This window comes from Panthera pardus, unplaced genomic scaffold (genome assembly GCF_024362965.1).
Source record: "Panthera pardus isolate Hobbes unplaced genomic scaffold, ASM2436296v1 HiC_scaffold_335, whole genome shotgun sequence".
Lineage (NCBI taxonomy): Eukaryota > Metazoa > Chordata > Mammalia > Carnivora > Felidae > Panthera > Panthera pardus.
Window position 1 is genome coordinate 96,941 of NW_026526916.1, and position 12,158 is coordinate 109,098.

At 51.6% G+C, this 12,158-nt stretch overlaps 1 protein-coding gene and 1 non-coding gene across 3 annotated transcripts in view; both read left to right on the forward strand.

Moving 5' to 3' along the window:
• The window catches only part of LOC128774596 (protein Shroom2-like), a 78,577-nt gene extending 66,729 nt beyond the window's left edge, over positions 1-11,848 (forward strand). The window contains exons 8-9 of one of the 2 annotated variants that reach the window (XM_053893662.1): positions 5,901-6,173; positions 9,070-11,848. In XM_053893662.1, the coding sequence (XP_053749637.1) occupies positions 5,901-6,173; positions 9,070-9,336 (540 nt within the window). In that variant the 3' untranslated portion in view covers positions 9,337-11,848. The remainder of the gene's footprint in view (positions 1-5,900; positions 6,174-9,069) is intronic. The other variant, XM_053893663.1, reaches the window with a different exon arrangement.
• Positions 3,355-3,439, forward strand: TRNAY-GUA (transfer RNA tyrosine (anticodon GUA)). Its single transcript has one exon. It is a non-coding gene; the product is annotated as a tRNA-Tyr (tRNA).
• Positions 11,849-12,158: the final 310 nt, after the last annotated feature.

Below are 12,158 nucleotides of genomic sequence, written 5' to 3' on the forward strand. Positions count from 1 at the left end.
AGTCCCCACATAGTGCTTGTAAAGTGCTTTGTCCACCAAGCAGCGTCATTTCTTGTCTCCTAGAACTCCCAGGCGCTTAGGGGTACAGCAGGAGACCAAACAGAACGGAGCCCTTCCTTTCCAGAGGGGAGCCTCTGTTCAGCCCACATGAAAACAAATACACAGTAGGGGGTCGGCACACTGCAGCCTGTGGGCCAAACCTGGTTTTGTGAGCAAAGTTGTATTGACGCACAGGCACATTTATTCATTTAGAGACGCTCTCTGGTGGCTTTCCTTCCACAGAAGCAGGGTTGAGTAGTTGCAGCTGACCACGCCACCTGGAACGTCGAGGATCTTTACTGTCTACCCCTTTATGGAAAGAGTTTGCCAACGTTTAATGTGGTACATTGGATGGTGAGAGAATTAAAACAGAGTGAAAGAATCGAGTGAAACAAAGGAAGGTGATTCTAGAGAGGGCTCCAGCGAGGGGATGATTGAACAGTGACCTAGAGTGGTGTGAAGGGTGAGCCGTGTGGATATCTGGGTGCACTGGGGTAAGGGGACCAGCCGCTGCGAAGGTCCTGAGGTGGTAGGCTCGTGACACATTGGAGAAGCAGCAGTGGCTTTAGCTGGAGCTATGTGGACCAGGAGGGTAGGACTGGAGATAAAGTCAGAAATGAGGTCAGGGACTACATAGTGAGTGGCCATGAAGTCATGGTAGGGACAGCATTACTGCTGTCAGTGTCAATGGCATTACTGCTCTGTTAGCTTTAAATCTCCATGATCTGTCAGCACGCCAGACCTGTGGCATCTAGGTGATTACCTAGTTTTTTAGGAAGGCCTTAGCATTAAATGGATGACGGGATTGCCAAAGAAAGTCCATTTCAGAGGCTAGCACGTACTCTTTATTCCAGGGCCTTGAGCCCGTCAAATACTACCAGGGAAAGAAAAGGAGGGAAGCAGCCTTTTGTGAGCATTTGCCATATGCTTAGTACTTTGGAAAACTGCTTTCATAAAACAAACACTTTTTTTTTTCTTTTAACAGAAATCTTACCAAAAGATTATGCGTGTATAGTTGGTGGTTTAAAAACACCACTGGCTGATTTCAGATATAATAGAAGAAATATTGTGACCCATGCATGAGAGAAATTTACTTTCAGTTTGGGGAATATCTGCTTTTTTGTTCAAGGGAATTAAAGGGAATAAAAGATAAGAATTTTAGTCCTGGGCTTGTATCTGGCTTCCAATCACATATCCAATTTCTTTCTTTTTTCTTTCTTCTTTTTTAATGTTTATTTTTGAGAGAGAGAGACAGACAGACATACCAAATGTGAGCCGGGGGGGTGGGGAGAGAGAGAGGGACATGCAGAATGTGAAGCAGGCTCCAGGTTCTGAGCTGTCAGCACAGAGCCTGACGTGGGGCTCGAACCCGCGAACCGCAAGATCATGACCTGAGCCGAACAAAGGCAGACTCTTATTTACGACATGGCCTTGTTTCTCGTGCTGTGATGAGTTTGGGGTGGGGCACGCCCTGGTACTGCCCAGCCTTCATCTGGGTGGCTCTTTTCTCTTTCTGCTTTTGGGAGGCTCAAGTTGCTGGGCAACTGCCTCACCTTAGATGACTGCTTTGGGATTGAGATGAATCCCTGTGAACTTGGCTCCTGACAGCCTACTCCCCGCACCCCCCCAACCTACTCCACATGATTATATTCTTGGGTTTTTTTAATGTTTATTTATTTTGGGGGCCAGAGGAGCAGCAAGAGAGGGGGCCAGAGGATCCGAAACAGGCTCTGAGCTGTCAGCAGAGAGCCCGATGCAGGGCTCGAACTCACAAACTATGAGATCATGACCTGAGCTGAAGCCAGACTCTCAACCGACTGAGCCACCCAGGCACCCTCGCATGATTAAATTCTTAACCCAACTGACATATCTTATTCCAGATGCAAATGTTGAGTAATTTCACAGTAAACGGCAAATGCTGTAAATCACAGTTCTCTGTGGTGTTAGTGACTCAGTAATCCTGCTTTTCGGCTTGATTTGACAAAGGCAGCTGGCACCCTGTCTTTTCAGCCTTCTTCCCATAACCCACAAATACACTGTGTCGTGTGGTTGTACAAAGTGTTCACGGTGGGGAGAAGGAGGTCCGTGCCGTGTGGATGTACCTGATGGGCCGTAACGGTAGAGCGGCTTGACCCCGAATCGCATGTGGACCCACGTGCCCAGAGGGACCTTGGCTGTCATGGTCCCAGCATCGCTGCATGCTCACAGAGCCCGAGTGCCAAATCGGGTGACCCTGTGTTTTAGGAGAAGGCTGAGGACACAGGGATGCAGAGAGGGAATTGTGGTGGCTGGTTGGAAGCATTACCCCAGGAAGGCGAAATCCGTTTTTACACCCGAGGCGGCTCAGGCACACTCTGCCCAGAAAGAGGCCCAACTGAGATATGGGATTCTTCAGCAGAAGCAGACACTCCATGGTCAACATCTGGAATCTGAGGGTTGTGGTTCTTCCCTGGAACTTAGACGTGGGCACGAGGCCCAGAGAGAAAAGACCTCATTCCCCGCCCAGAGGGGGACAAAAGTAGGTGTGTGGGGGGCACCGGAAACAGAGGTAAGGGGCAGGAGTGCACCTGCTGTGAGACCCAGGGTGGGCGGGGGGGTGGCTGGCCTCTGCCACCACTTGCTCTCCCCCCAGGCCCTCTTGAATGCCATGTGCTGCAGAACACAAGCGGATGGGCTCATGCGAGGCTCATCTGACGTGGCGGGTGAGGCCTGCTGCACCCCGGCTGGTGCTGATAACCAGTGATCCGTATGCTTCCTGGGCCAGGCCTTGTCCCAAGATCCCTGAAAGTCAGTGTCTGGCCCTTTATGGAAGAAGGGGAGGGTATTTCTAATAAAACTTTACGCACGACATATAAAGGAATCAGAGGAATTTGGGCTCCTTCCAAAACGCCCAGCTTCAAGTTCGCTCAGCTGTTATTGCAGGTTTTGAAGGCACGTATCATGCATTGGTGTGAAATCTTTATCACGATAATTGCTAAAGAAGAATGAAACAGGAAAGTTACCAGAAGCCCTGGCTAGGGGTCCTCACACATCCACAATCCTCTGAATTGCTTGAGGTGTTCACTCGGGTTACGGGTTGCCTGCAGGTGACAATTTGGAAGGTTCTCCATCCCTACAATCCATTTTGTGCTCTTCCCTCAAGTTATGAGTATCTGAAAAAGGCCATCTTAGCCGTGGGACTCGAAGTTGACTTAAAACCGTCTCCCCAGATAGGTAGGTAACCAGACGCACCGAGACACAAGCATCAGCCCACATTCTGAGAGAAAATATCAGAACTGTAGACGCATACAGCTTTACATTAGTGAGGGAAGGGGCGCCTGGGTGGCTCAGTCGGTTGAGCGTCTGACTGTAGCTCAGGTCGTGATCTCACAGTTCGTGGGTTCAAGCCCCGCATCGGGCTCTGTGCTGAAAGCATGGAGCCTGGAGCCTGCTTTGGAATCTGTGTGTCTCTCTGTATCTGCCCCTCCTCTGCTCTCCCTCTCTCTCTCTCAAAATAATAAGTAAAATAAATAAATTAGTGAGGGAAGACTAGAACCTGACCCGAAAAAGCCCAAAGCAGTTTATAAATTCCATGTTGGGTGTTTTAGGAGAAAACCCATGCCGATTAATCTGCAGTGAGGACAAGGACAGCTCTCCTCTGAAACTGCCTGCTATCTTAATCTGCAGGATACCCAGACATTGTGATAAGCCCTAGGCAGATTGGACCATGAGCAGGCGGTGCCCATGCCTTTCCAGGCCGTGGACTTATCGTCATACTTACTTGTGCACACGCATCAACGCCAGATGGGGATTCTCGTCAGCGTCTCCTCCGCAGACAAAGCGGACACGTCATCGGCTCCTGCAAAGCGTGCGATGGCTTGCTCGTGGTTCAGCGTGTCTTTCGTCCCGCCGTGTGACTTTGCCCACCTAAACTGTCATCGGGACAGGCGTTTTTTGTTTTTGAATTTTTGTTAACGTTTACTTATTTTTTAGAGAGAGAGTGAGGCAGAGCACGAGCGGGGAAGGGGCAAAGAGAGAGGGAGACACAGAGTCTGAAGCAGGCTGCAGGCTCTGAGCTGTCGTCCCGAGCCCACAAACCGTGAGATCACGACCAGAGCTGACGTCGGCCACTTAACCGACTGAGCCACCCCGGCGGCCCCATGACAGGCGGGTTTTACCCCACTGTTGTCTGTTAAGCCGGGGCACCTTCTCAGCCTGCACGCAGGACTGCTGATACCTGCCAAGTACGGGTACCTACCGCAAGCCGCCAGGCTGGTGATTGTCACGCAGGCACGCGTTCAGCTTTTGTGTCAGTCCTGGAGGTGCGGGCTCCTTTTCCCCTGTGCAGCCAAGATCACGGTCCTGGAGAGCTTGATGAGACGTCGCTCCCTCCGGGCGGGTGACTTCTCTCCGCTCGGCTCTGCCGGCTCCCTGTGGGGTTGGAGTCTGTAAAGGGCCCAGGACACGCAGTGACGGTGTGGGGGGACTTCATGGGTCCGCTTTCTATACGTGGCGTCCCTTGTTGCAGCAGCCTGAGCTGAACATCCTAACTGGACGTGAGCGTTCACATTCTGCAGTCTTCATTTGGGTTTGTGCACCTCGGCGCTGTGGCGTGCGGGGGTTCACGTGGGCTGTGTGTGGTTCAGCACGTGGGGGTGAACGCCCTGGCGCTTCTGCTGTGGGTGGGCCTGACGGCACACAGACATCCGTGCTCGGAAGACAGTGGTTTTGGCAGCCTGGGCTCACCTGCTGCGTTCCTTTAGAGCCATCCCTGTACGTTTCCCCAGATCTGCCAGAGGGGGCAGACCATCTTTGCCACTCAAATCCTGCCACTTCAGCAGGAAGGCCAGTTTACATGTTTTGTTTTTTATTTTTGCCCCTTTAAAAGACAATCACTTAAAGGGCCTGTGGAAAAGAGGGGTGGGGGACTCACGTTTAATGGTCAGAGTGTCAGTTGGGTAACATGAGGAAGTTCTGGAGATGGGCGGTGGTCACGGTTGCCCACGACGTGAATGTACTTAATGCCACAGAGTGGTACGCTTAAAAACGCATAAAATGATAACTTTTGAGACGTATATCTTGCCATACTTAGTTTATTTTATTTTATCTAAAATATTTTTTTAATGCTTTTGTTTTTGAGAGAGAGGGGGACAAAGCATGAGTGGGGGAGGGACAGAGAGAGAGAGAGAGGGGGCACAGAATCCAGAGCAGGCTCCAGGCTCTCTCAACTGTCAGCAGAGCCCAACTCGGGGCTCGAACCCACAAACCGTGATCATTACCTGAGCCAAAGTCGGACTCTTAACCGACTGAGCCACCCAGACGCCCCTTTCTTGCCATATTTTTAAAAAGTTAGTAATATATGTGCATTTCGGTCACATTCAAGTCAGGTTACTCTCAAAAGACTTTTAATTTTACTGACATCCCTTTATTTGTTTTAAGTTGCTAGTTGTGTGTGGAGCATATGTTTAAATCACGCCATTCAGTAGCAGGCGTGAGACTCCATAACTTGTGCACGTGTCAGTTCTTGCACTGGAAGATTGCAGACTATGAAGCACAGAATCTCACGTGGGCCCCGAGAATCCTGGCCAAGGTGAAGGTGAAATGAGGTTTATCTCGAGGGGCCACGTCCTACCTATCGCTGTGTGATAGGACACTAACGGGAGGAGAATAGGTTAGTTGCATGTCTAAATGTCATGCCAGGGACTTCACCGGGAGTTGTTCTCCCTCCCCGGGTCTTAGAAAGCCTCTCTTAGAAAGTTGATGCAAAATCAACTCTTCCCCACGCAGGTCACTTACGTGAGACCACAGGGCCCGGGCAGCCGCTGTAGGTGCCAGGTCGGGTCACCCTAACGAGTGTTTGCATGCCCCCCTGTGCCCTACAGCAGGAGCTCATCGAGAGCATCAGTCGCAAGCTGCAAGTGCTTCGGGAAGCCCGGGAGAGCCTGCTGGAGGACATCCGTGCCAACAGCGCACTGGGGGACGAGGTGGACGCCATCGCCAAAGACGTGTGCAAACCCAACGAGTTTGACAAGTTCCGGATGTTCGTTGGGGACCTGGACAAAGTGGTGAACCTTCTGCTGTCGCTGTCGGGCCGTCTGGCGAGGGTAGAAAACGCCCTCAATAATTTGGATGACACTACTTCTCCTGGTGATCGGGTAGATACAACGTGTCTGACCTGGACTCGGCGGGGGGCGGGGCGGGAGGTGGTTGCGGGAAGGTTCCGCGTGGGGCGTCATGAGTTGGTGCCCTGAAGCCTCACGTGGTCCCTGCGGCGGCCTGTGCACCTCCCAGCGCAGGACGCCTTCGGGTGTCCAGGGCTCTCCCTCACTTTGCCAGTAACTGACGGAGACAGGTGCTGGGGGGTGTGGTGGGCAGGGCCTGACAGGCGTGGTCATGGGACTGCAGGGCTGCTGTGATGTTCAGGAAGAACTGTGGGCTCCTTTTCACATCTTCTCACCTGTTCCCACGGATCATTACTGATAAGTGTCTCTTCCTAGGAAATAGTCTCTTTCACCTTTCTTGACCATGCGTGTAAGTGGGTCTCACTGAGAATGGAATGTGATGTTGTCGCTGCTTTTAACAGGAGTGCACACAGCAGTCTGGAAGCAGTCGAGGACTTGTCTGCCTCTTCCCCCTCTCTTGAGGTGTGCAGCCTGGAACGTGTCTCTTAGGGGGTTTGCAGAATGCAGGAAGTAATAGCCCCCTTGTTGGCTTCACTTCCTGGGTCAAATATCAGTAGAACATGGAGTTTGCTTCTCTGTGTAGGCCCTCAAATGATCATCTTTATTATTAATACGGCTCCTTCTCTGAAAGGGGAGCAGAAGAGTTAGCCCTCTCCCTTACTGTAGGTGAGAGCGCTTTCAGGTGACCTAAATGTTCTCGAGTGCAGCTCGCAGACGTTGTCGTTCTGTGCTTAGCTAAGTCGTTGATGACTACCGTTTGAACATACTGGATAAGCATTGACAAAATAGTCGGGACCCTTGGGTGATGTTCAGATTCCACTTTCTGATTTCCTCGTCTTTGCCACGTGTATCTGAGGAGAGGAAGATAACGCGAGGGGTGCCCGGGTGTCTCCGCCTGTTGAGTGTCCGACTGGCTCAGGTCATGATCTGTGGTTCGAGCGTTGGAGCCCCGTATTGAGCTCTCTGCTGTCAGCACAGAGCCTGCTTGGGAGTCTCTCTCTCTCTGCTTCTACCCCACTCATGTGTGCTCTGTCTCTCTCAAAAATAAAAATATTCTTAAAAAAAAACTTGAACGAGAAAGAGATTCGTTTATACATAATTGGAATGTTCTCGAGTATTGATTTAAGTGAACAACTAGTGTGGTCTTTGCAACTCAGCTCCTCTATAATCTATCTTTCCCTCCGTGTGGGTGGAACGGACAGATACTTTATTTAGAATTTGGGGATGATGAAGGAATGCCAACACTAAGGACCACGCACGTGGTCCTCCTGAGTACCAGGCTCTGGAGCCCTCAGCACGTCCCGGGGGCTCCCTTTGAATGGAGTGTTGCATTCCCCCAGCCAGGGGCAGTGAGGAGGCCCCATCTCCAGCAGGGTTGGCGTTGGAGGAAAATCTGCGTCAGGCAGCGGAAGTTTGGAGACGCTAAGGTTTTCAGAGACAACATAGTAACTAGTTAAAAGACACCGCAGAACGTTTTCTGAGGCTCCCTCCATCTTTCCAGACAGAAAATGCCCCCATCAGGTCCTCTCCCAGCCTCTGCAGCCTCCTGTCCCTAGTCAGCCTGACTGGTTTTAAGTTTTTATGTATTTATTTTGAGAGAGAGTTCCTGCACACACCAGCATGGGAGGGGCAGAGAGAGAGGGAAAGAGAGAATCCCAAGGCTCTTTCCCCTGATGCGGGGCTCGGACTCACAACCCACAAGATCATGACCTGAGCCAAAATTCAAGAGTCGGACACTTACCTGACAAAGCCGTGCAGGCGCCCCAGCCGGACCGATGTTAATAATCCAAAGCACACTTCTAGGGTCTGTTAGCACCTTTCCCTTTGGGTTTAACGGATTTGCTTTGCCTCCTCTTTGCGTGAGAATTCCCTGTGCGCGTGACCTGAAGAGGGCGGTGTTGCACGGGAGTGGGCAGGGGACCTGACGCCCACCAAGACAGTTTCTGCTTAGTGACCCGCCCACCAAGACAGTTTCTGCTTAGTGACGGTGGCCGCTCACGTTCATCGCGCGCTCTCTGTGTGCGGGCGTTTTACAGAGAGCCGCCACATGCTGGACTCTCACGGTGGCTGTTGGTAACTGTGCGTGGCCACGTTGCAAAGTGGCGGAATGAGAGCGGCTGTCCTGCTGCCCAAGTAAAAATCACACGGAGGAAATGAAGCCCCGGCCTCCCCCAGCCGACGGTGGGAGACTGAATGCACTCATCTCTTCCTTTCTTAGTTTTTGTTAAACTTAGAGAAGGCAGGGACCGTTAGGTGTGTATTTTGCGGAGAGACGGTGCGGCTGTGAGTGCCACATTTTGGGAACGGGGTCGTCCGTGTCCCCCAGAGCGGGCCCGTGTGGGGAGCCGGGGAGTCTCCCCCGTCACCCTGCGTCTGTCCTACCTGTCCTTGCTCCCTCACGCGTGCCCTGCAAGCTCGCCCAGGGGCTCTTCTCCTGCGGAAGGGTGTACACACCCCGCTCCATGAGTTCTTCGGAATCCGCGCCGTTTGTTGCCTTTGCCGCAGTGTTGTCACGGGCAGGCCTCTGACGCACATGGGATCCCTAAGTCCTTTACACCTTTCGAGCCTCTCAGAATTCTGTCCTTATCTGTCCGGGGACAGCTCTTCTCGTCAAGGCTGTTCCTGTGAGCCGTTCCAGGCCAGTGGGAAGAAATGGGAGGCGGGACGAGCCTGTGAGCTCTCGAGGAAGGGCTGGGGCTAGCCGCGCCCGAGTATCTCCGTGCAGAGGCCGTCAGACCTCTGGTCCCTAACCTGGCGTCAGGGTGTCCCCTGAAGCAGCCCACAGCGTGGCCGGCATCTTGCGGTGGCCGCCCGGAGCCCCTGCTCTCGCCCTGGTCCTCAACGGGCTTGTCTCTCTCTCTCTCCCCAGCAATCGCTGCTCGAGAAGCAGCGGGTCCTCATCCAGCAGCACGAGGACGCCAAGGAACTGAAGGAGAACCTGGACCGCCGGGAGCGGATCGTGTTCGACATCCTGGCCAGCTACCTCAGCGAGGAGAGCCTGGCCGACTGCGAGCACTTCGTGAAGATGAAGTCCGCCCTCATCATTGAGCAGCGCGAGCTGGAAGACAAGATACACCTGGGCGAAGAGCAGCTCAAGTGTCTGTTCGACAGCCTGCAGCCCGAAAGAGGCAAATAGGAGGGCCCTCCCTGGCGGAGGCCGGAAAGTGCCCCTCTGAGCTCGGTTCCGGAGGGCACGCGGAGACCCCAGCCGGTATTTATGTCCTGCAACCCGAGTCGTCCCCTAGCGGGATGGCTGCTTTAGAGAAGCAATAACTTCCGTGTGTGTTTGCGATGGTCTATTTAGTGTGTTTTAGCTTCCTCGTTGAACGCTGAGCAGAACATCTCACCATTAGCCATTTTGCTTTGCCAGTTACCACACGTGGCCCAGCCTCCGGAGGGTGGCGGGTTCCCGCAGTATAGACTATGTAGTGCATGCAAGTGGTCCTTCTCACTGGTAGGGGTGCCCTTCCTCTCGTCTTCACATCCTGAACCAACCGCCTGGGAAGCAGCCTGAGTGAGTCTCGAAGGTGCATGAGTGGGGAACCCCTGGCTCCCGTCTTACCCTGTGATTCCTTACCCTGGGAAGCGTGGGCTGCCCCATTGTACCCCATTCGTCCGATGGTGTGGACCCTTCCTCGTCCTTCATTCAGTCTCCCAGCAAAACCACGATGATATGATGAGAAGTTACTAACCTTTTGGAAAGGGGAATGGTTTCCCAGTGGTTAAAAACCCACTGTGAAATGAACACCTTATGTGTTGGCTTCACGCATCCTGAAATCGCCACAGAAAGAATCGTGTGCATGCTTTAAAACACGTGCACAGCACAAGGAGCTTCAGTCCTGGCGTCACGGTTCAAGTGATCTTTTCCTGCAAAGTGAGAGTCCTCGGTCAATAGTGTGTCCAGTAGGAGTCATGTGCTCGCTAGATACTTGTTTCATGAGACCAACAGCATATTTCTGAAATTACCTTCTGCCTGTAACACTTATTTTGTGTGCGTATGGTTGTTAGTGACAATTGCCTCCGTTTCTGTTTTTGCCTCTTTAAATCTATTGCCATGCCGTAAGGGTTACTTTCCATTTACTTGTAAGAACCTTTCCTCTCTGCGCTTTCAGAGGCCCCATGGAGTATTACAACTCCCAAACCCGATCTTTTTCTGCCACAGTTTATAGATTCTGTCCCCTGTTTATCAGCTGAAATCGCAAGTTTCTCAAGAGAGTCTGCTCACTAAGAAAACACTGTCATGCTGTCAGTTTCCAGTGGACAAGTCACAGACTGGGAGGAAAGATGTGCTAATCATGTCTATGACAAAGGATCTAGAACGTGTGAAGAACTTTCAGAAGCAAGAGAACAAACAGCTGGTTAGTACATGGGCAAGAAACATAACTGGGTGCTTCAGCACAGAGGCCGTGTGCACAGGCAATAAAATAAGCGCGTGGAAAGACATTCAACTGCCATCGGCTTGGTTATAACTTCTGTTTAATCTACGCCGATGTAGAGCTTCTTCACAGATGCTCATCCGATTAAACGCGTGGTAAATGGCAAGACAGCCCCTTGGACGACGTCATGTTGATGTGATGATCGGACATTTGTTTGATCGAGGGATCATTTAGATCCTCGTTTCCCCTATTCCCATGAAAGTTTTCCAACAGGTGGGGACACGTCCCTTTGGCCGCGGCGACGGTTGCCTTCCCAGAACACACGTGCACACAAATGTCTTAACAGACCGCTGTCTGTACTTGATGAGCCAGAGCGGGGGAGCTGGACCCCTGAGCCACAGCACTGATGTCTCTGCACCCCACGGGGGTCCCAAAGTGGCAAGCTTCAGTAACGCACGCAATAAACCCTCTTTTTGGCAATCCACTCATGCCAGAAAGCTCTATGCCTTTTCAGAAGTTTCCAGTCCTATTGAATTAAGCGATTTCTGACTTGAAAAAAAATCCCCATCCTGCCAATGACGTGTCCTCCTTTCCTCCTGCTGTAGTCCCTTCCTGTGAAAACTGGTCACTTCAGAGAAGGTGAAGTTGGCTGTCCACGGACCTCTGTCATTCTCCTCAGGGGGACAAACACAGTAATTTCAGCGTGTTTTGCTTTTAATTTAGACAAAGCGTTTATCTGTGATCTTTTCCCTCGAATACAGTATTGTGAATCATTCTGATGATATATATGTAAAATGTGAGTAACAGGAGGTGTGTGTCTCTATCCAGCCTTTTAGGTCTTTTGAGGACCTTCTCTTACACACAGCAATATACAGTGCTCTGTCCCCCTTGCCGCGAAGCACATGGGGTCACTGTCCTGTACCTTCCCCTGTTTGCCTCTTCAGCGTCTAGTCAGCAGGGACCCAAAGATTCCAGTGAGTCGATGTACATATCTTTGTACATAGCTATGTTATTGCATACAACAACAATCTGGTGCTAATGTTTTGCCCTTGGCATTCTTAGGTGGCGGCTGATTCCTCCCCCTCTGTCGTAGCACAGCTGTGGAATGCTCTGTATGGCGAGATTTCAGTCAGGGGTATGGCCTGTGGCTTTTATCCTGCAGTCCAGTGTGGAAAATGTGTACGTACTTCATGCTCGACCCTTACCACTTAGCTCTCATCGTATCGTCCTGCTTGACTTTTAACAGAATAAATGTGTCCTTGAGTGAATGGAGCGTGTCTTTGACTTACCTATGTTCTATCTTTTTTTTTTTTTTTTTTTAATCCAACTGTCCTCACCATAGGTCAGATTCTTAAGCCACTGATAAATTGTGGGATGGATTCTCTATATGTGTGTAACTTTAGGCCAGCCTAGCTAAGGCTGATCGGTTTGCAGGCAGGCAAAAGTCAGGGGACACAGGTTGTATCAGTCAGCCGTGGCCGTAGTGATGCTGCGTAACAAGCAACTGTGGGATCTCAGTGTGCAGTACGGTATCTCTTGAGCTCACGCACGCGGCGATCATGGTACTCTGCTCCGTGTGTCT